At 41.0% G+C, this 27,002-nt stretch overlaps 1 protein-coding gene and 1 non-coding gene across 2 annotated transcripts in view; both read left to right on the top strand.

Moving 5' to 3' along the window:
- Positions 1–27,002, top strand: part of CACHD1 (cache domain containing 1) — a 232,012-nt gene that overhangs the window by 193,547 nt on the left and 11,463 nt on the right. The window contains exons 13-24 of the mRNA XM_065911617.1: positions 2,787–2,955; positions 9,119–9,261; positions 9,993–10,174; positions 11,072–11,182; positions 18,397–18,519; positions 19,671–19,770; positions 19,853–19,969; positions 22,226–22,386; positions 22,701–22,787; positions 23,638–23,754; positions 25,156–25,307; positions 26,611–26,772. Coding sequence (XP_065767689.1) covers positions 2,787–2,955; positions 9,119–9,261; positions 9,993–10,174; positions 11,072–11,182; positions 18,397–18,519; positions 19,671–19,770; positions 19,853–19,969; positions 22,226–22,386; positions 22,701–22,787; positions 23,638–23,754; positions 25,156–25,307; positions 26,611–26,772 — 1,624 coding nt within the window. The remainder of the gene's footprint in view (positions 1–2,786; positions 2,956–9,118; positions 9,262–9,992; positions 10,175–11,071; positions 11,183–18,396; positions 18,520–19,670; positions 19,771–19,852; positions 19,970–22,225; positions 22,387–22,700; positions 22,788–23,637; positions 23,755–25,155; positions 25,308–26,610; positions 26,773–27,002) is intronic.
- TRNAC-ACA (transfer RNA cysteine (anticodon ACA)) lies at positions 24,008–24,079 on the top strand. Its single transcript has one exon. It is a non-coding gene; the product is annotated as a tRNA-Cys (tRNA).

Below are 27,002 nucleotides of genomic sequence, written 5' to 3'. Positions count from 1 at the left end.
TTTTTTTTAGAATGATTATGCCATCTGCCCTTTATAAACATACAGTTTTTAAATAAGGACTAATTGCTTAATTTTTCACATCAGAAACAGTGAGACAAACACCAGCATTCTGAATTGAAAAATACTTTTGTATTTAAAATTGGAGATTGCTTGTCTTACACTATATCCTAATGGAAAGCAACTCAGGTACATCCTGGTAAAAAAAATCTGTATTAATATTTGTTGGCTTTAAAAGAGATAGAAGGAAATAGAGGCATTTTAAGACCTTCTTTGTATAGTAAATAAACCTGGTATTAACATTTTGGGAAGTATAATCTTTATAAAGACTGTCTTTCTTCCGTGATATTGGCACATTTTGGCCACTCTACTTAAGCCAAATGAATATAATCATGTAATCACTTCAGGTAGAAGTGTTAACTTTGTCAGAGTTCTGAAATTGTCAGTTCAGTTCAGTCACTCAGTTGTGTCCAACTCTTTATGACCCCATGGACTGCAGCACGCCAGGCTTCCCTGTCTATCACCAACTCCCGAAGCTTGCTCAAACTCATGTCCATTGAGTCAGTGATGCCATCCAACTATGTCATCCTCTGTCGTCTGCTTCTCCTCCTGCTTTCAATCTTTCCCGGCATCAAGGTCTTTTCCATTGAGTCAGTTCTTGTATCAGGTAGTCAAAATATCAGAGCTTCAGCTTCAGCATCAGTCCTTCCAATGAATATTCAGTGTTGATTTCCTTTAGAAGTGACTGGTTTGATCTCCCTGCTGTCCAAGGGATTCTGAAGAGTCTTCTCCAACATCAGTTGTCAAGAACATCACTGTTAAGTGAACATTATTTAAAGTGGTAATAAATAATGAGATTGAAGTTAAAAGGCTTGCCTGATTACCCAGGAACAAGAACAAGAATTTTTAAGCTTTCTTTGGTTACATCAGCAAGAGGGGGGAGTAAGTACTCTTGTCCTCCAGAATGAAATGGATTTTTCAACTAAATATAATTTAAATAGATTACGTTGATGTTGATAATAATTGGTTAAACTGCTTAGCATCCATAGATATGGCAGATATTGATGGATTATTTCACTGAGTCAATTTAAATGTAACATGAGAGATTATGTTAGCAGCATTAAGAGATTACTACTTTGTCACTGTGCAATACAAGTCTGTCTTTGAGTATTGAGGAGGCTACATGCTATGACAGAAGGAAATACTAACTAATATCAGAAGGTATTGCAACATTCCAGTATTGTACAGGCATGGTTCACTTCAAAACATGAATCCCATGGATAATCAGTGGAAAAAACCACTCCCCACTCATGGAGGCCTTTTCTAGATATGTTATACATAGTTCCTTAATGCAAGCAACTACTTTTACAGCTAAGAACACAATATCAAGGAGACCTATTTTGAAATCTGTTTTCCTTTCCAGCTAGAAATCATGAAGTGTTGATTTTAGAAGCTTAGGGTAATTCTTTTTTTTTTTTCTTTTCTCATATAATTGACCCTTGAAGAGAAAGGTAGAATTTTTATCTTACAGAATTGACTTTCTTTCTCTTACAGAATTCTTATAAGAGAATAAGAATTCTCTTATAGAACTTCCTGCAGCACAGGAAGCAAACTCAAAAGATGCTGAAACAGGAAGAGGGCAAATAGTAAACGTCACTTCAGAATACTCTGTCACTTTCTAACTTGTTGGGTTGAGGAAGAGGATTAAATTTGCTAATGTAATTGAATATCATTGGCAGCAGTACTTGAAAGCAATTCCAGGAAGATGCAAATTCCCCTGTGTTTAAAAAGATTCTGCAGCCATCCTCAGAAACCACATATTACTCTTGACTCTAATCTGCCTAGTTAAAAAATTTCTCCCTGATTGTTAAATTATCTTTTGAGTTGCTTTGATTCTGACCATCTTTTAGTTCTGACTTAGCTGGTTATCATTCTTTTCATTTATTTACAAACCACCTTTAAAACATATCCTGTTTAGATCTTAGTATAATGAACTTAGAGAAGATTGACTTATTTTTAAGTCAAGGAGCTAAAACTACATAGCTTGACTTGGCTTTTGATTCATATAAACATTTTTCCCACCAAATTTTACTCAAGCATCCATTTCTAGGAGCAAAATGAATCTGAAAGTACTCCTGTCTCTATGTAGGAGCTTAAATTAGGCCAAGTTACAACACACTTGCCTTTCCTGGTCTGAAAGGACAAGTCAGGCCAGCTTTGCTCGGAAGCGATAGGGTTTGCACTTTTCATGAGTCTGAGATCCTAGTCACCTCTAACCGAGAGAGAAGAAAGTGTTCATTGGGAATAGAATGAGTAAACCAGATTCTGTACAGGCTGTGTTATATGGATTCATTTGGCATAAATGCCAATAGTCAATTCTCGGAACACTCATTGCAAAACCAACTGTATATTTTACAACGCATTTCCAACCCAAACAGAAATAAGTGTTGTATTCTTATGCCATGTTCCAGCTTGTATCCATTAGCTTAAATAAGCAAAAGAGGACTAGGGTTACTGTTTTAGAGAGACTATTTTCTAATCCCTTCATCAACTCCATGATTTTCTGTTACATGAATTAAGTTCCCTTGATCAGAAAGAAAAATAAAAAATAGAAAGTGTAATTTTTTGCCAGAGCCATTTTCTGTTACCCCATCTTCCTGTCTTTCCTTCACTCATCACGTATTTTTCTGTGTGGGTTAGAAGCAGAGATAGCAGAAAGAAATGTTGACCAGCTTACTATCTCCAGGAACCTTCATTTCTGTATTAACATTTCTTTGTCAATTTTCCAGGTCCAAGATACTTCCTTCATTCTCTGTATTGTGGTGATACAACCAGAAATACCTGTCAAACAACTGAAGAACCTCAATACTGTTCCCAGCAGCAAGCTGCTGTACCACCGCTTGGACCTCCTGGGCCAGCCTAGTGCTTGCCTCCACTTCAAGCAGCTGGCCACTCTAGGTAAAAACCCTGTGCTTTTCCATTTCCTTTGTGGTCCTCCTCATAGCAGCTCACCATGAGCATCAGTTTGAATTCAGATGCTGAACACCTTCCTAGGTGGCTCCATGGTAAAATAATCCATCTGCCAATTCAGGAGATGCAGTTTCAATCCCTGGGTCAGGAGGATCCCCTGGAGGAGGCATTGGCAACCCACTCCAGTATTTTTCCTGGAAAAATTCCATGGACAGAGGATCCTGGTGTACTACAGTGCATGGGATCTCCAAGAGTTAGACGTGACTGAGCATACTGGATCCCTTCAGTGCCAGTGTGGGGAGACAAATGGAAAAACCCCTTGAGGCCTTGCCTTGTTTCTGGTTCTCCATCAGTCACTGAGATGAGGATTTGTGGGCTGGTGGCTTATTCAGGATGAACTCTCAGAAGAAACAAGTGAGGAAGTGAAGTTAACAGGAGAAGGAAGAAAGAAGAAAGCAAGCCAGAATTTGACCCTAGTCCTCAGGGAAGCTTTGGAGTGTAAATTACATTGCGGAGCTTGCCCAGACTCAGGAAAGGGAGCTGGACTTTCATATTCCTTAGTCACTTTCAGGTTTCTGCTAATGCAGGACAAAGAGGTTTTAGCAGCCCAAAGAATGTCCGTCAAACAGAGTGGTAGGTATGGCCCAGTAGAGACAGGCACACAGATGATGAAGATGCAGGGGTACAGCATAGGTGGAAAAATAGTGAAGAGTCCATGGGTAGCACTCCTACATATCTACATAGTATATCTGTACCTATCACAGATCCCTGTCTTCAAAAGCGCTTAGGAGATAGGCAAATAATTCAAAGAAACTAAAAGGGAATTTGCATTTGTTCTGTGCCCAGTATTTTACAGCCATCATCTGAGTTGGCCTATTACAGATGAGGACTTTTGGGCTTATCAAAATATTGGGTTGGCCAAAAAGTTTGTCTGGGTATTTCCCTATCATCCTGCAGGAAAAGCTGAACAAACTTTTTGGCCCACCCAGTCATAACTTTCCCATGGTAACACAGAAAGAAGCGAGGCTCAGATGTGGTTCACGCCTCTCCCATGCCTGATATGCCCCTTTTATTGCATACTGCCGTGTGCCAGACGCATACCAGGCATCTGTGGTGTATGTTATATGTCACAGTATACTCACAATACTATCAAACAGATATTTTCTTTTTCACCTTTGAAAATACTTAGAAGTCATCATCCATTCTCCAGTTTCGAAATGAGAGAGCACTTGTGTTCAGGTTTCTTTTCTACATTCCATCCTACCGAGTTTCTGCCTTGATATGAGATCAATAGAGCGGGCCAGCCTAAGTAGTTTTATCTATGACACACTCCATCAGTGTGGAAAACTTAGATGGCCAGAGATGTCAACTTGGATTTTACATTTCCTTGTTTGTTGTAATTTAGGTTTGAGGGGATGGGGTTTGCCCTCTGATTCTATACAAAAGAGTGAGTGAGTGATTGAGTGAAAGTCACTCAGTCGTGTCCAACTCTTTGTGACCCCATGGACTATACAGTCCATGGAATTCTCCAGGCCAGAATACTGGAGTGGGTAGCCTTTCCCTTCTCCAAGGAATCTTCCCAACCTAGGGGTCGAACCCAGGTTTTCCTGCCTTGTAGGCAGATTCTTTACCAGCTGAGCTACCAGGGAAGCCCCATACAAAAGAGTATGTCCTTTAATTCGTGTTTTTAAGAACTACTTAAAGAAAAGCTAAGATATGCATAATTCCCTTAGTCACTATGGGAAACACTACTACACTACTGCTGGTGAAAATGAGGAAATTAAAAAAAACTATTTTTATTTATTATTTATTTAATTAAAATCTTTTAAATAAATTTTTATTGAAGCATGGTTGATTTCCAAGATCAGTCTTTTTAAATTTGGTACAGCAAAGTGCAGCAGTTTTTCTTAATGGAAAAAAAAAAAAGCTCAAGCCTAGATTTTTTATTTCCTTCAGATAATCCCTCATAGCTATACCATCCAGTATGGTAGCTAATAGCCACATGTGACTATTGAGCACTTAAAATGTGGCTAAACCAAGTTGAGATTTATTGTAAGTATAAAATACATACTTAATTTTTTGTATTGATTGCATGTTAAAGTGATAATATTTGGATATATTGGAGTCTATAAAATACACTAGTAAAATTAACCTGTTTGGTTTTCCTTTTCTTCATGTGGCTACTGGAAATTTTTATATCACAATGGGGAATTACGTTGTATTACAGTTAGATGGTCCTGCTCAGTTGGACATTTTCACTCCCAGAAAATGTAGAGCTTTATCAATGCCCTACATTACATTAACCCTACTTTACTTAGGACTAGTGAGCTGGTCTGGGGCACACGGATAAACCTTATGCCAGTGTCCAACTTCCACTGGGTGCTCTTTCCACTGTACAACCCAACTTCATTTTGGCCATAGAACTCCCCCAGGGCAGTAGGTGAAGAGATCACTGAGGATTGTTTTGTATCAGTTGGTAATGAAAGTTAAGCAGGATAATGCAAAATTTTTTAAAAGAAATGGAAAATAAGGGAAACAATGCCAAATAAGTGGTTTTTACCTAATTCCATTGATGATGGGGATTTAGAGGCAAGGTATTTAGATCGGAGCTCCCTCCCAGAGGTCTGAAGGATGGGGCAGTGTCTTTCTTGGCACACAAAGAGGGACAGAGGAATTTTGGAAGAGTACATCACCCTGTGCAGTTGCGTACACAGGTATGTAAGTACCATGTGTCTTATGTGGGTAAGAGCTATGTGTCTAGCTCCTAGACGTAAGACTTTGGGCCCTGTTTCTTGGATTTTCCTCTCCTTCTATCCACATCACGACAAGGAAGGTCCCCTCCCCGAGTTGTCTCTCCTCCCCTTCTGGTCCAACTCTTATCCCTGAGATGTCTTTTATATTGTGTTGTTCTAATATTGTTGTTTTCCCTTTTTTTTTCTTTATTCTTATCTCTGCAATTGGGTCCTGAGTCCTTTGAGTTTCGGAGCAGTCGTCTCTCTGTGGCACATCTTGCACAGAAGGCCCCTGAGCATATACACATGAACTCATTGCTAGGCAACCTAACCTTTTTTCAGCCACTGGCTTTCTTTTCCTTGATATGGATATAATAATTACTCCCAAGCTATACCTTGATGATATGAGAGTTAAAGGAGACATAGAATACTGGAAGCATTGTGTTGTGGTAAAGGAAGACTAAGTAGTTTTGACCTATCCCGCTCAGTTCAACCAAAAATCCTGGATGGAACCTTTTTTAAATTTTTTGAAAATTATCAGAGAACTCACCTAATTGGTAATGGACCAAAGTTTAGGAGCTTATAAGAACCCAAAGAAGAAAGCTGTCATCTAAACCTGGTCATTTTTATCAACCCAGAAGAGGGACGTCCCTGGCAGTCCAGTGATTAAGGCTTTCTGCTTCCAATGCAAGGGGCTCCTGTTCAATCCCTGGTCAAGGAACTAAGATCTTAAATGCTGCGTGGTGCAGCAAAAATGCAATAATAATAATAATAATCAATCCAGAAAATAGTGCTTTAGCTAGCTTCTTCGGGCTAGGGAGAGGGACAAAAATCAAATCCAAGGTTCTCAAAAAGTGGAGACTTACAAGTGAGACTGCTCCCTTCTGCCCTCCACCTCTCCCCACACACATACCTGCTTTTAGCAGAGGTCACAGAGGACTATATATTTAGGGTAAGAATGAATTGGAACTAAGTCAGCCCTTGTGAGATTCTTGTCTTCTGAGTTGTCTAAGGAATCTCAAGCGTTAGCTCATCATGGACTAGTTGAAGACCGTAGTCTCCCAGTGTAGCACTTGGGTGGTTATCCTGTCTCGTTGTTGGAAGACTTTCCACCTCCCCATCCTGCCTCATTTTGGGATGTGGCACAGCAATCCTTTGTGGAGGATAATATTCCCATCCTGTTGAGACTCAGCATTTATTACAAAATTGTTTGTAAGCCCAGCATCAAGTGACAGAAAATCAGGCCACAAGGAAATGAGACACCATGAGTGAGAACTAACAAAGGAATAGAAAAGGACCAATAGATTTAAATTAGAGAAGACATGTGATACTGCTTTCTAATACTTTTAAAAATATACAATTGAAGAGTAAAATTTCAAAGACAAAGACGTAGTGTTTTTATTTCATGATTAATTCATTGCGAGGATTTCTCTCATAACAGTACTGGGTTTTTCCTGTTAAGTAAGACCAACATGAGAAATGCTGGGCTGGAAGAAGCGCAAGGGGGAATCAAGATTGCCAGGAGAAATATCAATAACTTCAGATATGCAGATGACACCACCCTTATGGCAGAAAGCGAAGAAGAACTAAAGAGCCTCTTGATGAAAGTGAGAGAGGAGAGTGAAAAAGTTAATTTAAAGCTCAACATTCAGAAAACTAAGATCATGGCATCCGGTCCCATCACTTCATGGGAAATAGATGGGAAACAGTGTCAGACTTTATTTTTTGGGGCTCCCAAATCACTGCAGATGGTGATTGCAGCCATGAAATTAAAAGACACTTACTCCTTAGAAGGAAAGTTATCACCAACCTCGATAGCATATTAAAAAGCAGAGACATTACTTTGCCAGCAAAGGTCCATCTGGTCAAGGCTATGGTTTTTCCAGTGGTCATGTATGGATGTGAGAGTTGGACTACAAAGAAAGCTGAGTGCCAAAAAAATTGATGCTTTTGAACTGTGGTGTTAAAGAAGACTCTTGAGAGTCCCTTGGACTGCAAGGAGATCCAACCAGTCCATCCTAAAGGAAATCAGTCCTGGGTATTCATTGGAAGGACTGATGCTGAAACTGAAACTCCAATACTTTGGCCACCTGATGCAAAGAGTTGACTCATTGATAAAAAGACCCTGATGCTGGGAGGGACTGGGTGTAGGAGGAGAAGGGGACAACAGAGGAGGAGATGACTGGATGGCATCACTGACTTGATGGACATGAGTTTGAGTAAACTCTGGGAGTTGGTGATGGACAGGGAGGCCTGGCATACTGCGATTCATGGGGTCGCAAAGAGTCAGACACGACTGAGCGACTGAACTGAACTGGACTGAATACCAACAATTAATTACTCCATTTTCATAGATTTTATTTATGCTATGTTTAGTTATTCCCATCTGTGAGAATAATTTTTTTTAGTTGGGTCTTGTATCGACTCCACTTTTATTCCATTTTTTCTTATTCCTCAATAATCATACTAATATGAACAGTAAGAGTCAAAACTTACAGAGACACGTGACTTGTGCAAGGACTGTTCTAGATGCTTTACATTTATTAAATCATTTTCTTTGTGTATATTCGCTTATGTAATTTTCACCCTAACTCTGTAGGATCGGCACTGCTATTTCCCCCACTTTGCATATGATAGAAACATCACATATATTCTAACTTGTCCAACGGTCACACAGGCTTCCCAGGAAGTACAGTGGTAAAGAATCCACCTTCCACTGCAGGAGATGTAAGAGACATGGGTTCGATCCCTGCATCAGAAAGATCCCCTGGAGTAGGAAATGGCAACCCATTCCAGTATTCTTGCCTGGAAAATTCCATGGACAGAGGAGCCTGGCAGGCTCTGTAGTCCATGGGATTGCAAAGAGTTGGACATGACTGAGTGACTGAGCCTGCCACACAACATCACACAACCAGGAAATGGTGGAGCCCAGGTCCAACCCAGTCTGACCTTATGTCATGTGCTACCTCCTTGGTCCAAATAAGTATGAGATGTTATATGTGGATCTAAGGTATGTTGGGGCTTACCTCATGGCTCAGCTGCTAAAGAATTCACCTGCAATGCGGGAGACCTGGGTTCAGTCCCTGGGTTGGCAAGATCCCCTGGAGAAGGGAAAGGCTACCCCCTCCAGTATTCTGGCCTGGAGAATTCCATGGACTGTGTAGTCCATGGAGTTGCAGAGAGTCAGTATGTTGAATACTTACATTCTCAACCCTTGTGTCTCTTCAGGTTCACCCAGGACTGTAAGCTCCCTGTAGGGAGAGAATGTGACCTTTGTCCTGCGCAGCTCCTTCCAGCTTTCCTTAGTCAGCCTCTAAGCCCCCACAGCTGACAGATGGGCAGAGCCTTAGCCAGGCTTTTGTTTGAGCCTGAGGTTCAGGCCCAGGTTCTCAGGCCTGCTTTGTTTGCTTCTCTTTCAGAAAGTCCAACCGTCATGCTGTCTGCTGGCAGCTTTTCCTCCCCGTACGAGCACCTCAGCCAGCCGGAGACAAAGCGCATGGTGGAACACTACACAGCCTATCTCAGCGACAACACCCGCCTCATTGCCAACCCGGGGCTCAAAGTGAGTGCCGGCCTGGGGCCCGCATTTGTGCTACGCCCCTCCACAGGCCCGGGAGGGGATGCTGCAGTGAACCTTTGAAGTGGGAAGCCGGCCTCTGGATCTGTGCCTCTCAGCTGGAGAGCCAGAAAGACAGAGTGTGAGGCCCAGGGGAGGCTGGCCGGCGAGGACCCTTCTGATGGATTAAGAAGCCCTGTGGGCCAGATGCAGAATATCTTTCAGGTTTTAGATGCAGTAGAGGCTTCCTAGGTAGGCGGGGTAGGAGTTAAAGGCCAGAGAAACTTTCCCAGCCCCATTTTTCCCAGGGGGATGAAGTAAAGTGCCCCTACTGTCTGCTGAGATAAATATGATGAAGTTTAAGGAGCAGAGATTTAGGGGATGTGTGTGTGTGTGTGTGTGTGTGTGTGTGTGTGTGTGTGTATGTGTGTGCGCATGCACGCACGTGCCTGTGTATGTATTTAATTATTTAATGCTGCACTATAGGTTCTTTCCTCATAAATGCAAGAAAGCCTAGCTAGGATGAACAACTGAGTAAGTCACATATCCACTGGCTGTATTTCAGGAAGCTTTTGTTTTCACCAAGTTTGGCTGTATCCATCTGCTGTGGAAAGATTTTTAAGAAGTAATTGGGCTTGGCTTCTCTGCAAGAGAGCTTTGGGAAGCTCTGCCAGCAGGCCATTCTCTTTTCATGTGAGTCTTAAAGGATCCCCGCTATGTCTTCCTTTGTTTCCCAGTTCTCTGTCAGAAATGAAGTAATGGCTACCAGCCACGTCACAGATGAATGGATGACACAAATGGAAATGAGTAGCCTGAACACTTACATTGTCCGCCGTTACATAGCAACACCCAATGGCGTCCTCAGAATTTATCCTGGCTCCCTCATGGACAAAGCATTTGATCCCACTAGGAGACAATGGTGAGTTTTGGGGGCTTCCACATTATCAAAGGTTCTCCCCCAATCCTGGAGAGACATGATAAGTACACAAAATAAAGCAACTTCTGGCAGTCATATTTAAAGAAGATACTTTTCATGGCAGTGAAAATATGTTTTTGAATTGTTTTTTAAACGTGGTGTGAACAGCAGCTTTGTGGGCTTCCTCTGTCTACAATGCTTTTATCTCTTTATTGAGCTGTTGAGACCGAAATGCTTTATACTTGGCCATTTCAGTTCCTAGTGGTTTGATTCCCACCTTATATGCAGTGTGTCCACAATGGATATACTTAATGTCACTGCATATGATCATGGCATCAAATTATAGCTCATATATGACCTATGAAACATGACATAAAAACTGAAAAATACTTTTTCACTTCAAGGATTTATTTTTACTCTGATTTTCAAAAGCAAAAGCTGGTCAGATAGTATAGCAAGAGGCAACCTGGGCATAAAGACAGGGTTTCTCTTCTTGTGCTGCTTAGTAGCCGAGTTACTCATGAGTTAGCTCATCTTTTTTACTGCCTGTTCTCCCACCCATCCCAACCCACGGCACAGTTTTATGTGCCCCAGTTCTGTTTGTTCCTACCTGATTTATTAATCTTTGGTTTTGCGTCTAAAGCATCTATATTTTTTAAAGCTTATGAAAGTTCACATATATACTTTGTTCAGTATCTTTTCAAAAGAGAATTTCGTATTTTTATTGACCTCTTGCTGTTGCTGCTATAATCATATATAAAGGGTGGGAAGCCTTTTGAACTTAAATGTAACATAAGCACAGTTTACAATATTTTTTTAAGTTGCAAGCTCACTTTTCTTTGAAATGTGCAAAGTTGTTGTTCATACACTAAAGTAAGCACTTTCTTTGGTCTCCATCAGGTATCTCCATGCAGTAGCTAATCCAGGTTTGATTTCCTTGACTGGCCCTTACTTAGATGTTGGAGGAGCTGGCTATGTAGTGACTATCAGTCATACAATTCATTCATCCAGGTAATGTTTCTTTATTTTTAATTTTCTTTTTAATTGGAGGATAATTCCTTTACCAATGTTGTATTGGTTTCTGTTGTACAACAATGTGAATCGGCTATGTATATACTTTTTCCCCTCCCTCTGGAGCCTCCCTCCCATCTCACGTCTCCAAGTCATCACAGAGCACTGGGCTGAGCTCCCTGGGTTATAGAATAGCTTCCCGCTAGCTATCTATTTTACATATAGTAGTGTGTATATGTCAGTGGGGCTCTCTCAATTCATCCACCCTTGCCTTCCCCCGCCAGGTAATAGTTCAATTAATATTTACTCATTTCTTGAAAACATTAAGGATATTTTGAAAATCTGAATAGAATAGTAGATAGCAAGGAGTAGTAGCAAAGGTATGACATTTGATATGGGCAAGCTGGGATGTGAATATCTTCTCTGTGTTATCTTGGATTTCCTAAACATCTTGATGTCTGTAAAATGGGGATAATGCGTACCTTACAAGGTTATCGTGTGATTGAGTCAATAAAAAGCACTTAACCCTGTTAGTGGCCATGAGGGTGATTATGAAGAAGAAAAACAGAGATGTTAAATTCAGTAAAGCAGTTCCTGAAAATGCCAGTCTTAAACCAATCAAAAAAATAGCACCAAGCACTTGACAGTTATTGTTATCAGAGAGTGTTTTCCCAAGCAAAGAGTACTGCTAGTGAAGGAAAAAATGTATCAAGACAAAATTCTTACCTCTTGTATTTGGGTTTCTTTAGAATTATGTATGGCAACCCACTCCAGTACTCTTGCTGGGAAATCTCATGGATGGAGGAAGGAGCCTGGTAGGCTATAGTCCATGGGGTCACAAAGTGTCAGACACAACTGAGCGACTTCACTTTCACTTTTCACTCTCATGCATTGGAAACAGAAATGGCAACCCACTCCAGTGTTCTTGCCTGGAGAATCCCAGGGACAGAGGATCCTAGTGGGCTGTTGTCTATGGGGTTGCACAGGGTCAGACATGACTGAAGCGACTTAGCAGCAGCAGCAGAATTATATAGGAATTTGTTGTTGTTATGATGGTTTTGTTGCTGTTCTTACTTTGTCTTTGCACTTTCTTGAGAAATGAACGGCATGTTGAAAACTGATTTTTCCAAGAAGGCTATAAAATGTCAGTATCACTGTAAATATATTTAGGGTGCTTTATATTTCAGGTTTTTGAGGTTTCAGTATTTAAACTACAAATGTCAGTGAAATGTTGGATAGGGAGGAAAGTCAAACACACTGTTTTAATCCCTTCATTGTACAAATCACAATTTTTTCCTTAGCAACCAATAGAGGTTATATCTTGACTGGTATCTGTAATGATGCCTTAAAATTTATGGGAGACAGATTTTCTTGCTAACTTTATGCTTTTCACTGGTGCTCATTATATATCAAATGATTGACATCAGTAGAATTCTTCTAATGCTAGTTCATTGGGAACAAGAATTGGGAAGCAGTGCTGTGTGGAATTTCAATGGCATGACCTGCGTCTCCATGGTAAGCAGGGCACTGTTGCCAGCCAGATATTGATTTCTTTTCAGGGCATGGTATCTATTTGGCTTCATCACAAATGAACAAGCAAACATTCTTTTAAAACAAATCTTTTCAATGTTTTTAATAACTGACCATCTATAAGGCATATGCCTACTATTGTCTGAATAGCAAGATTTATCTTTTCTCTCATATATTCTAGTCAATTGAGAAAAAGTAAACAGAGGTGTTTTCTTTGAGGGGACAGCAGTCACCTTGATATTTGATGACAAGGACATGGGCTGGAATCAGGCTCTTAAAGGTGATGCTTGGAGCAGGAAGAGGATGCCTACCTGTGTGTGTCTTACTTATTCCTTGACTTATTCCTTGATCTGGCTTCTCCCGCCAGCCACTCATTATCAAGAATGATTAACTTTTCCTCCTACACAGTATTGTTTTGCTGTAGGGGAGGCAGGGGGATCACAGAGGTGCAGATATTTATGCTCGTGTACTTGTTTTTGTCAGAATTTGAGTGGGTGGAAGAATTTCTCATTTATTTATAAATATTTATCATGTCATCCCAAATGAAGCATGATGGAAATAGGATGGACTTTCAAGTTAGAAAATATCTTAGGTTCAGTTCCCTTATTTGGTTATTGTTTATGACTCAGACAGTAAAAGAATCTGCCTGCAATGCAGGAAACCCGGGTTTGATCCCAGAGTTAGGAAAATCCACTGGAAAAGGGAATGGCTATCCACTCCAGTATTCTTGCCTGGAGAACTCCATGGATAGAGGAGCATGGTTGGCTAGAGTCTATGAGGTCCCAAAGAATTAGACACGACTGAGCGACTAACACTGATAGTATATTTAGACTACACAAGTTTAGCTATTTAAGTTTAACAAGAGTTAAAAGGCCTGTCCAACACTCATTCAATGAGAGTGTATTCCAGGAATAAGTATCTGCTCACGCCTTGATCAATATGCAGTCCCATGGACTTGATTGTTTGAACATTTTCCTTAGGTGAGCATGTTTTTATTATTTAAAACCTTATATTTTGTTCACTGTATAATTTAGAATGCAAGTCAACTACTGCTTCTGGTTTTCAACCAAGGCAACCACAGCTTTAATGAATGTGTTCATAGGTGGGCTCTGCAAAGGGACTTCTTCCAGATGAGTACCGGTGACTTTGATCTCACATGCCAACTTGAGAACCTGCCCTCCCCTAAGATGGATTCTGCTCTGAAAAAGCAGATTTGCCATTTACTGTCTGTATGACTATTAACAAGTTCCTTTTTTGCCTTGGTTTCCTCACTTGTGAAACAGGGATATTAGGATCTACCTCAAATGATGATTTAAAGATTATTTTAAGTAATATACACGAACCTCCAAGAACACTGCATGGCCCATGGCAAGGGCTCAATAAATGTTAAATGTTTTTATTAGTATCATATTCCATGATTCCCTGAGCCTTGTGTGTAAAACAGAGGTAGCAATGCCTGGGTTGAACCGAAAAAATGAAAATTATAGATAATGCATGTAAAATGCTTGCCAATGTCAAATCCTCAATAAATGGTAGTTACTTTTACTATCACGCTATTCATGCTTTAAATTTCTGGCATTTTAATGCGTCAGAAGAGAGAACTTAAGCTAATGTTCAACTTGTCGTGAAGCACTCTGATTCTCCCTTGGTTTTCAAATGCAGTTGGGCTGCACGCTTGGGGACAGGCTTTTCAGTGCTCACATATCAATTACACAGCTATAGCAACTGTGCTGATTCTTTCATCAGCATTATTAGTGGCCTGAGAATCTAGGTGTTTGTTCTTTGGAGGATGATAGTGTGGTAGAAGTGATGAAGTACAGTCAGTGATTAAGGAACTGGTCAGACAAGTCTTTGGCAGTGAAAATCTCACCAAAGTGCTGCAAACAGCCTGCAGTGTCGTGCTGAGAAATGTAGGTTTGGTTTCATTTTCCTGTGGTATTCTTTATGAGTTGCTATGGTAACCATGGACATTTTTCAAATGCAAGTGAAAATATGAATACTAGACTTCCATGGGCAATATATATGCTTTTACTTCAGAGTGTTTATCATATATGGGAGCAGATGGCAGTCATGCAAGGGAATTTTAGAAACAAAATCAACTTGTCCCCAAAAACCTGAATTGTATTTTTTACTAAGGCAGCTATAGTACTATAGAAAGAACCAGATTTCATATTGGTTTCTAAGCCATAAGTAAAATGTGATCGATAACCATTCTAAACCTAATTTTTCATTTATAAAATAGGAATTATAATTCTTTTCTGATGTCTTCAAAGGAAATTAAATAAATGGTTTAAAATCACTTGGAAACTTTTGAATGCCATGCAGATCTAAGGAGGCAGAAAACCTATTGGTTAGGAATATACAACCTTTCCGGGTAGCACTGGCAGTAAAGAATCCACTTGCAGGAGACATAAGAGACGCCAGTTCAATCCCTGGGTCAGGAAGATCGTCTAGAGGAGGGCATGGCCACCCACTCCAATATTCTTGCCTGGAGAATCCCCATGGACAGAGAAGCCTAGTGGGCTCCATACCATAGGGTCTTAAGGAGTTGGACATGCCTGAAGTGATTTAGCATACAACACATATGCTTTGAAGTTAAAGGCCCTGAGTTTAAATTCAGGCTTCCACTAAGTATTCACTATGTGACCTTAACCAAACACTTAATCTCCCCAAGCTTTGGTTTTCTGGAAGTACTGCCTCATAAAGTTTCTGTGAGAAATCATTGAAGTGATGTATTCAGATGCCTACCAGAATGCCTATCAATTGTGAACATTCAGTTAATAGAAGCCATTACCGTCTTAATGATGACTATTGTGCAGACTCATCTCTCTTTCCTAAACAAGCCAGAGGAGTTTAGACTTCTTTTGACTAGTACTTCAGCAAAATATTATTTTTTACAATGTACAAATCCTGTAAGATAACTGAGTCTTCAACTGTTTCCATGGTAGAATTTAAGCTACTTAAGTAATAATAGGAGCTCTTTGTGAGGCAGTAGCCTCTCAAAGACAATCCCACAACATGGTCTTCCCCCATCCATACCCAAAATAGCTCTGATAGAAATTTATTTATTTATTTATAGCTGTGATGGGTCTTCATTGCTTTACAGGGTTTTTTCTCTGGTTTTGGTGAGCAGAAACTCCTATTTATTGCAGTGCACAGGCTTCAGTAGTTCCAGCTCTCAGGCTCTAGAACTCCATGGCATGGTGACCTTCCCAGACCGGGGATCCAACCTGTATCTCCTGCACTGTCAAGCAGATTCTTTACCACTGAGCCACCAGGAAAACCTCAGAAATTTCTCTTTTTGTATATGTTTATTTATTTGGCTGCACTAGGATTTTGTTGCAGCATGCGAACTCTGAGCTGTGACATGGGATCTAGTTGCCCTGAGCAGGGATCAAACCCGGGCCGCCTTCCTTGGGAGCACAGTCTCAGCCAATGGACTGTCAGGGAAGTTCCTGATGGAAATTTCCATTGCAGGTCTTGGTCCCTTTTTCTACTTTTGTTTTGTTTGCTTCAATAGGAGTGAAGGGTCAGTGATGAGGGTTGGGTTAATATGTTAGGATTAATGTTGACAGTAAACAGTTGTCTGTATGGCAAAGCTAATTTCACTTTCAAGTTTTGATTTTCCAGAAGAGGATTTTACTTTGGGAAGTTTCTTCTGAGCTTCAGCATCATTTTTCTTTGGGTATTTTTCTTAATGAAGAAATTAGGCAGGTAAATAACGGTAATGATGGGCACTTGAAACATTGCATGTGGAATAAACTTAAAATTTTTAACCAGTATAGGAATATTGGAGTTCATTGGTTAAGTTAACCCAAGATTCTTCAACTACCCATGAACATAAACTAAGAAAAACTTCAGTTCCAATGAAATGCTTATGCTTCTGATATATTTAGCAATTTCTCTGAAAGAATAAAATGTTTACTCACTGTGTAGGCCTGAGCTTAAAGCCATGTTTAGTTTTCTTTAAAGTAACTTCTCCTTATTAGGTATTTTCAGTATATTAAGCAGCTTGCTAAGTGCTATAAACACACTCTCCCATTTAATCCCAGTAACAGCCCTTTGACGTAGATACTATCATTAACCCCGTTTTCCTATATGAAAGCTCAGCCTTAGAAAGGTTAAGTAGCATTCCAGGAGCCAAATAGATAGAAACCAACAAGGCCAGGGTTTGAGAGCCAAAAGGCTAGCAAGCATATCTGTCCTCCCCAACTTCCTCTGTGTTTGCTCCTATTTTTGTGAGAAACATTTTTGAGTGGAGACAGGACTGGCCTATGAACCAGGAGAGTCCTGTTCTAGAATATGAGCTGGTTTTGAGTAGAGCCAACTTTATAGTGTTACAGGAAGAAAGTGAAACATTGGTTTTACTAGATTTTGTATGACCTAGTTAACCTTTGAGATCTCTATTAAATGAGATGTATAGATTAATAACTATAGATTTTTTTCATTATCTATAAAATGAAGGAAATAATGACATCACTCAAGCTTCTTGTCTAAAGGCTCCTTTTGAAGACTGTTTGTTGCCAAGGGGGAGGCATTTGGGGAGGAAATGGAGTGGGAGGTTGGGGTTAGCAGATGTAAGCTTTTATAAAGAGAATGAATAAACAACAATGTCCTACTATAGCACAGAGAACTATATTCAGTATCCTCTGATAAGCTGTAATGGAACAGAATATTTTTAAATGTATAACAATCACTTTGCTAAACAGTTGAAATTAATACATTATAGGTCAACTATATCTCAATTTTTTAAAAATTGAAGAAAAAAAGTTTCTTGTTGGGAGGAACCCTGAGAGCCACGTATTAAACCTCCGATCTGATACCTATCTCCCCCACCCCCATATTCTTGATAAAGAATAATCCCACCATTGTCTGAACATCTATAGTTCAACTCAGTCACTCAGTCGTGTCTGACTCTTTGCGACCCCATGGAATAGAGCACACCAGACTTCCCTGTCCCATCACCAATTCCCAGAGCTTGCTCAAACTCATATCCATTGAGTCGGTGATGCCATCCAACCATCTCATCCTTTGTCATCCCCTTCTCCTCCTGCCATCAATCTCCCAGCATCAGTGTCTTTTCCAATGAATCAGTTCCTCACATCAGGTGGCCAAAGTATTGGAGTTTCAGCTTCAGCATCAGTCCTTCCAATGAATATTCAAGACTGATCTCCTTTAGGATGAACTGGTTGGATCTCCTTGCAGTCCAAGGGGCTCTCAATTGTCTTCTCTGACACCACAGCTCAAAAGCATCAGTTCTTCGGCTCTCAGCTTTCTTTATAGTCCAACTCTCACATCCATACATGACTACAGGAAAAACCATAGCCTTGACTAGATGGACCTTTGTTGGCAAAGTAATGTCCTTTCTTTTTAATATGCTGTCTAGGTTGGTCATAGCTTTTCTTCCAATAGTTATGACTAGCCGTATTCTACAACTGACCTGTGTTTTGGTTTTGGACTAGTCTTATTCAAGAATTCTTACCTTTAATCTTAAGTTTTTCTCTTATCAAATCTCCATGTTATGCTACGTTAGTCATTTAGTTAATTGTTTCTCCAAGGGTGGAAATTGTGGAGAACAGTGCAGCATGTGTTTCTGAAACCATACCATGTCCTATGATTGAATATAGTTTTTGCCTTTAAATAAGACACACCTCTTATTCTTACTGATCTTTTTTTACGTGAAGTACACAGCTGTCTTCCGGGCATACTGTGGCTGTGATGGGCATTGATTTCACGCTTAGATACTTCTACAAGGTTCTGATGGACTTGTTGCCAGTTTGTAACCAAGATGGTGGCAATAAAATAAGGTAAGCCCTTCAGGGACTGTGTATCCTAACTAGCTGCATAGTACAAAGACAAGGATGTCTAGTGGAATGCCAGCCACCTTGTCATAGCACCAGAAACTGTGTCCAATGCCTAGGTGTCCTACTAAGGAGGTTTTTATTCTTTTAATTTCTAAAATGTGTGTTGCTAATGACTAAACAAACAGATCTGACTTCTAACAAGGGGAGTAACAGTAGCACAAAATTCTCCAAAACCTCTTATTTCTCTAGTAGTCAATAATTACAGGTTTCCCATATCTTGGGTGCTAGAAAGACCAGAGGGTACTCTTGGGTAGTACTTTTGATGTGAACTTAGTTATTAAACCAAAGCCTTTGTGAGATTTTCAGACACTTAGACTTTGTACATTTTGTTCCTTTGTACATTTCCCCAGAAAGAGGCTCATGGAACCGAAAGTCTTTGCTGCCTGGATTTCAAAAGAGCATGTCTGATCAAAGCAAGGGCATTCCCTTGATTTAATACAGACCGCTTTTTAAAATAGCTTTCTTATTTCCAACTCATGGCCCGTGCTTCATGTCCCTGCTAAATTTCACATTGGCCCTTAATGGGTAAATGCAGGATTCACAGCAAATTGTTATGATGAATGGAGAGTAAAACAGAGCAGAATATAGTCTTGATGAAATCAGTTCTAGCTTTACTTATTTAGTGTTATCATCAAATATATTTTTGTATGTCTTCTGCATGCTATATTTTATATATGTTTATTATTGAAAGAAGAAATTGTATGGTTTACTTAAAATTTGTGCCTGTAAATACTCACGGCTGCTTCTTTCACAGTCTCCCTCCCCAGGAAAAAAAGAAGAGTGTTGCTTTACATGTTTTTGCAAAAGATCGTTGAGCCCATCTTATATAGTCTAGGTGGTCACATTCTTAGGAAGTATATAGGTAAACTCAGAGTCAGGTATAATTCTCTGACCTTAAACCTTATGCCAGGTGATCCAGCACCTCGAGAATAATGTGTCTGTCGCCTGACTGCCAGCCTTCCTTCATTTTGTCCATGCACATTCATTGAGGACCTGAGATAAATGCAGTTTGTGTTAGGACTAGCAAGATAAATGCTCTCCAAAGCATAGAGCAATGGCTTCTATGAATGAGGGATGTCCTTGTCTTGGTATAGGTGCTTCATTATGGAGGACAGGGGATATCTGGTGGCACATCCAACCCTCATCGACCCCAAAGGACATGCACCCGTGGAGCAACAGCACATCACCCACAAGGTATTTGTCACGAAGTTGGAGTTCTCAAGTGGCCTGCGGCTCACTAATGACATGGCATCTGTCTTCTGCTTGGCCTTGGTAGGAGCCCCTGGTAGCAAATGACATCCTGAACCACCCCAACTTTGTCAAGAAGAACCTATGCAACAGCTTCAGTGACAGAACGGTCCAGAGGTTTTATAAATTCAACACAAGCCTTGTGGTAAGAACTCCTCCACGTTCTCCTCTCCCATCTGGCTGTGGAGTTGCAATGGAGTCATGGTTTCTGTCTGAATGTGGGTTACTCCCAGCTGTTTTCATTGCCTGGGAACTAGAGTGATAGGCCATGATAGTCCATCTCCCCAGTTTGATTGTGGGATATAAAGCCCAGAGTGGATAAGTGAATGTTTTAAGGTCTCACACGTGGTATTTTTGCCTTGGTTTTGTTTGTTTAAAGACTCATCCAATCTAAGCCCTTTGAAATGTCTGCTGCAGTCTCTTCCCACATTCTTGTATAAATACATGTGGGATGAAACAGGGCGGATGACTAGAAACTAACCTAATTTGACTTTAGTAATTTAGGGAGACTGAGTAATCTCCAGAAGACAGGAAGAGAGGACCACATGGTGCCACACTCACGTAGATCATCCAAAAATTTTTTTTTTTTAGTTTAGAATACTCTATTATGATTTGAGATGCTACAAACTTACCTGGATATGGTTAGAGTCCTTAAGGACATACTTATTAATTTGTACATAATCCTAGCTGAGAGAGAATGGGTCATGACAGAATCGACATTCAAAAAGTTATTCACAAGAGGTAATTTTATTCACAAATCATTACATGTATCATTAAAAAAAAGTAATTATAAAGGACTTCCCCGGTGGTGCAGTGGTTAAGACTCCACCCTCTAATGCACAGGTTGTAGGTTCTATCCCTGGTCAGAGAGCTAAGATCCTACATGCTGCAGGATACAGCCAAAAATTTTAAAAATTAATAATAATCATAAAGATGTATTTGGTTAAATGAAAATCCTAAACACAAGCTTAGAAAAAGTGATTGCAAAAACAATTGTCTGGGGAAATAGAAGAGTTTTTAAAATGAATATATTAATAGGTTAGTGTTTTCAAAGCAGGGGAAGTCGTTGTTACTCTGTTCTGCCCCCATACTTTGAGGAGCACTTTCTATAAAGGAGACATTGGCAAACATGAGTGTGATCAGAGGAAGGCTGTCAGGTAAGGCTGTCATATGAAAGTCTGCCTTAGTCAGCATATCTACTGTCATTTGTACAATGACTTTCTGAGCCTTCAGGAGACAAGCCACGATACCCCAGTAGAAATTTTTCAAAATACAAATTTTAGTGGAATATGAATTAGAATAAATTCTTAGCAGCCCAAGTTATTCCAAAATGGAATTGGAGCATTCCTGGTTATTGGAGCTAACAGGCCAAGAAGCCTGTGTTACTGCTTATCTTGTAAAGGAGGGCGTGTTCCAGGCAGTGGAGAATTCACTGAGACCTCTTGAAGACCCTTTCAGTGCCACGATTCTCAGAGTTAGGCTTATCCTCACTATGCACATCTAAGGGAGGACTGGCATGGAAATAAGAATGGGATTAAATAATTGGCCCACTACATATGACACATGCAGAAAAAAATGACCATATTCGACTTTACAATGCTGCTTTAGAATCTTTGGCTTTCAGATAATTACAGACATTTCATGAAGCCACCTATCACTTTTTTGTGATAGAATGAAGAAAAGGATGCTCACTTTAGTTGGATTGTTTAAATATTCTTGAAGCAGAAAACTGACCTCTTAAAGAGTCTTTGGTTTTTAAATAATTGTATTATTCTAGAATAAGAGATTTGTTATCCAAGGGAGGGTGAGGGGGAGACAGGAGGTGCATGTTTTTGGCTGATTCAGTTTCGCTTTGAATAAATTTTAGGCTATTCTGTACCTGAAAGTTGTCTTTATTGCTTCTTGCAGTTATTTTCATTTTATATCATTATGTGTTTTAAAAAAAGAAAAATTACAGAAAGAGCTATAAAAACATATCCTGTCACCATGTGCCGTGCTGTCCTTAGTCACTCAGTCATGTCCGGCTCTTTGTGACCCCATGGATTGTAGCCCACCAGGCCTCTCTGTCCATGGGGATTCTCCAGGCAATACTGGAGTGGGTTGCCATTCCCTCCTCCAGGGGATCTTCCCGATCCAGAGATCGAACCCTGGTCTCCCGCATTGCAGACGTCTTTACTGTCTGAGCCACCATGAGTAGAAGAATAACGTACACACACTATTAAATGAGGTCTATCTCTGATGGTAATTTTTATGAAAATTTTATGTTTTCCAAATTTCTAGCAATGACTGTATAATTACTGTTTTAATCAGAAGTAAAGATTTGTTGTAAGCTGTTTTCAGGATGGTAGAGCTGAATCTTTGCCTTGTTGTCTGTCACTTCTGACATGTCTGTTGTCTATAGGGGGATTTGACGAACCTTGTGCATGGCAGTCACTGTTCTAAATACAGGCTGGCGAGGATCCCAGGAACCAATGCATTTGTGGGCATTGTCAACGAAACATGCGACTCTCTTGCCTTCTGTGCTTGTAGCATGGTAGACCGGCTCTGTCTCAACTGTCACCGGTAAAAGTGGGGTGGGACATACTCTCTGTTTACCACCTATTGAATATCTTAACTGATGCCAACTGTACAATATATAGAAAGTGCTCAGGTGTGTCCTAAAGGAAAGTCCTGGTGGCAAAAGCATTTAGAACTGTTGTTTGTAACATCCTTGTCCAGAGACCAGTGGATTGAGGTCAGTTGAATATTTAAACCTTTGGTGATAACTTTTACTGCCCATTTTAGCTAGCTCATGTTGCCTTTATTTCACCTCCCTCAGTGTGTGTACAACATACAGTTTATCAACCCTCTGCACAGTAACTCCTTTTGCTTTTCAGAATGGAACAAAATGAATGTGAATGTCCTTGTGAGTGCCCTCTAGAGGTCAATGAGTGTACTGGCAACCTCACCAATGCAGAGAACAGGTAAATAAAAAAGCGTGTATATATATACACACATACACAGACATATATGTATTTGTGGGCTTCCAAAGTGGCACAGTGGTAAAGAACATGCCCGCTAATGCAGGACACATGGGTTCGATCCCTGGGTCAGCAAGATCCCCTGGAGTAGGAAATGGCAACCCACTCTAATATTATTGCCTGGAAAATTCCATGGACAGGGGAGCCTGGCTGGCTAGAGTTCATGGGGTCGCAAAGAGTCAGACATAGCTGAACAACTGAGCACACACATATTTATGTGTTATATGTGCATATTTATACTGGGAGTCATATGTGTATATATGTGTGTGTGTATATGTGTGTATATATATATGAAAGACTACATATGTGTATGTGCCTATTTATACTGAGAGTTTTATAGATTTGTTTCAAGTTGGAATTATAAGAAGGTGATTCATTCTAGTGATGGAACTGTTCAATGAGCTAGTTTTCAAACTCGTATTTTAAAATGAAGCCCACTTTCAGGTTTGAATAAAAAATTCTACAAAAGTTTTATGACTGTATGTACTATTTACAAAAAGTATGAGACTGTTTCAAGCATTAACTAAGTGCCTAACATGTCAGATGCTGTATGCCTGGTAAGTCGCTTAGTTTGCAAGTCTACCCTTTGATAAACATGTAGGAACCTTTCACACACATAACATAGCATTATTTTTCCCAGTGACAGATTTTCAGATGGCCCCAGGTTTCATACAGGTAAATGACAAAGCCGGAGTTCAAACCCAGATCTTCCTGGCACTGGCAGGGGCCAAGGCCATGATGAGTTTGGAATGCGGATGGCATCGGTCCTAACCTTCAGCTTGCTCCTTCACAGAAACCCAAGCTGTGAGGTGCACCAGGAGCCGGTGGCGTACACAGCCATTGACCCTGGCCTGCAGGATGCTCTTCACCAGTGCGTCAACAGCAGGTGCAGTCAGAGGATGCAGAGTGGGTAAGCAGTGCCCAGCGCTGACCTCACGCCAGCATCACAGACCTGGGAGCAGAGCTTAGGAAGGAATAGAGGACAGCGGCCTCAGTGAGATTTTCCCGATGATATTCATCATCCCCATTTTTGATGTTTTTAAAAGATGTGCCAGTTTTTCAGAGCTAAAACTGCCTTTTATCTGCCTTTTATCCACCAATTTTAGTGTTATTTGGTTGCTACTTGTTACAGATATTTGGCACATGTACCTATGTTAGTGATCTTCCCGGTGGCTCAGATGGTAAAGAATCTGCCTACAATGCAGGAGACCCAGGTTCAATCCCTGGTCGGGAAGATCCCCTAGAGAAGGGAATGGCTACCCACTCCAGTATTCTTGCTTGGAGAATTCCATGGACAGAGGAACCTGGCAGGCCATAGTCCATGGGGTTGCAAAGAGTCAGACACGACTGAGCAACTAATGGGCCCGCACTTGCACACACACACACACACACACACACACCCCTATATTAGTAGCCTCATCTGTGGGTGGAAAAGTTTTCTAGAAATAAGAGGCATAAGAGAGGAAATGGCATGACAAAGCAAGGCCAAGGGAGCAGGAAATCATGGGTTCTAGAAACAGAACTCAGCTATGTGTGTGATGCATTGAAACTCTTCAATTCTTCTTTCTTAGAAAACAGGTATACTTTATGGCAGTTTTGTGGACTAAAAACTGCATGATCCCTGCTCCCTCCACCTCCTCCCTAGACAGCTGCAGGTTGCCATTTGATTCAACAAAATTAGTGGGTGAAAGGGGCAGCCAGTTCTACTTTTGGTATGTATTTTAACAGAGGAATTATAGAGTATCAGATAGATTAACTTGGTGTGTTATGCAGTTACCCAAAGCCTATTAAGTGTGAGAAATACTGCATATATTCTCTTAGAGTGTCATAATTCACTCAACATATTAAAAGTTCTAAGAAATTTGCAGTAAAGAAATGTTTAACTGATCACTATTTTGCAAACTTGATTAATCAGGTTTTTTTTTCCTTCCTTCCTTTTTTTTTTTTTTTTAAATAACTATAAACCTGGAGAATGTTAGGCTAAAGCCTAACAAACCTTGGGGGCCGTGTGGTCTTTTAAGATGATTTTAAGTGACCCTGCACTAACCCATGATGTGTGGAGTTCATGGCTTGAGTAACAGAGAGCAATTGTATTTCTCTCATCTCCAAGCTGTTGAGGGACATTAGGCAGCTTTCCCCTGGTGGACAATGGCCGTGCTCCTTTTACGAGGAAAGGCAGCTCAGGCTCAGGGAGTTAACAGCACTAGTGACTCATGGAGCCCCCGAGAGCTGTCTGATGCCCAGGCCCACGTGCTCGCTCCTGCCTGCCTGACAGTGCCTTCTGGAACATTCAGCACTATCTTTCTGGCAGGGACTGCTTCGGTGTGCTAGACTGTGAATGGTGCATGGTGGACAGCGATGGGAAGACCCACCTGGACAAGTCCTACTGTGCACCCCAGAAAGAATGCTTTGGGGGGATCGTTGGAGCCAAAAGTCCCTATGTTGATGACATGGGAGCAATAGGTAATGTTTGGGGGGAACCCAGAATAACTTGATTCTTGAAAACATATTTTCTGGCCTCTATACTAGAACACAGATCTTAAAATAATTCCCTACCCTACTTCCCTGTTTCCTTTGCCAGTAGTTTTGAGTTGCAAAACCAAGGCAAATAATTACTTTCAAAGCTGGCTAGCTCTCCTGTGCAGAGTGAGCAGCCATCTTTCCTGCCAAGTTTTGCAAGCCTGAAATGCATTCCCATAAAGCTCGTTCTGAGAAATATCGGGCCTGATTTCTGAGCGGCTGAGCCGTGGGGTTTGTATGAATGTGAATCCCAGCTGTCTGGAGCGCAGGGCTGGTGATGGGCAGAGTGACCCATGGACATTGCTTTCCTGCTGTGTCCTTCTCTCATAACTTTTGAAGACAGACATCTTAGGACTCCAAATCAGTATTTAGGGCCTTGAGGTCAACAAAAGCCCACGCTGTCCAGTGCAGCAGGCGACGTAGGTGGGGGAAAGAGACACTCTTGGGAGGAACACCACTGGGATCAGGCCCCCCAAAACCCCCAAATACTACCTGCATACTGCTCCCTAATACTACCTGAGATTTTCTCCGTGTCTTACTGCAGTCAGCACAAGCATCTCGAGTGTGGTCTCAGGTGAATGGATATTTAAACCTTCAGTGAATGCCTTTTTTGACATCTCTCTGCATGAGCCTTTCTAGGGAAGAAAAGCTTTTCCTTTGTGAGGAAGGGTTCTGAGTCCATGTATGACTATTGGATCAGGTTGGGACGTGACGGAAGTGACCTTGCTCCTAGAAGTCACTTTATAGTCCCACCTGCAGTTTCCTGCCTGAAAAGTGCAAATAGTATTTTTAAGGGAGCCCATAAACTTTGAAATGGGATCCTTTTTGGTGGTAACATGACAGATCCACTGAAATAAATGACACCAGGTCCAGTAAATATCTGCTGAGAGGCACATGTCGCCCTCCCTCACCTCTGTACTAAGAGGAGCCCACACCCCAGAGCTGGGCCCTTAGACTGCATGTCTAAGTGATTCTCATCCATTCACTTACTTTACCAGTCCTTGCCAACTGTATTCTTGCCCTGCCAAGCAACCCACATTTAATTTGAGAACCAGAAATTAAAGGAAGCCCTGTTCCTCCATCCTGGTGGGTCTTCTTCATGAAAGTCAAGCCTTAAAGCAGCTGTTCTTACATATCTTCACTCAACCCCTTCCTGCCAGATTCTTTCCATGTCACCCCCATCCCCTTCTGCTACTACATTTGGGAAGTCTTTACAAGGGATGTCTCTCTGTTTATTTTGATCAAGGTGATGAGGTGGTCACATTGAACATGATCAAAAGTGCCCCCGTGGGCCCGGTGGCTGGAGGCATTATGGGCTGCATCATGGTCCTAGTCCTGGCTGTGTACGCATACCGCCATCAGATTCATCGCCGGAGTCATCAGCATATGTCTCCTCTTGCTGCCCAAGGTGAGCTTGAAATGAACCCCAAAGCTCCCCCAGGAAGCAGCAGGTACCCTAGGGTTGTCCCCAGGCTAGAAGGACAGTGACTGTTAGTTGTAAGCCTTTAAGCAACTCTAAGAATAGCACTATATTTTCTGTTTCTGTGGAACAGATTCAGAAGTCCCCAAAGCCTGCTTCTCTTCTTTAGCTCACAGCTCATTCTTTAAGGCCTGAATCCTGCAGGCCCCATTCGGTTC

Source organism: Muntiacus reevesi, chromosome 1 (genome assembly GCF_963930625.1).
Source record: "Muntiacus reevesi chromosome 1, mMunRee1.1, whole genome shotgun sequence".
NCBI lineage: Eukaryota > Metazoa > Chordata > Mammalia > Artiodactyla > Cervidae > Muntiacus > Muntiacus reevesi.
This window is presented reverse-complemented; position numbering and strand designations above follow the sequence as displayed.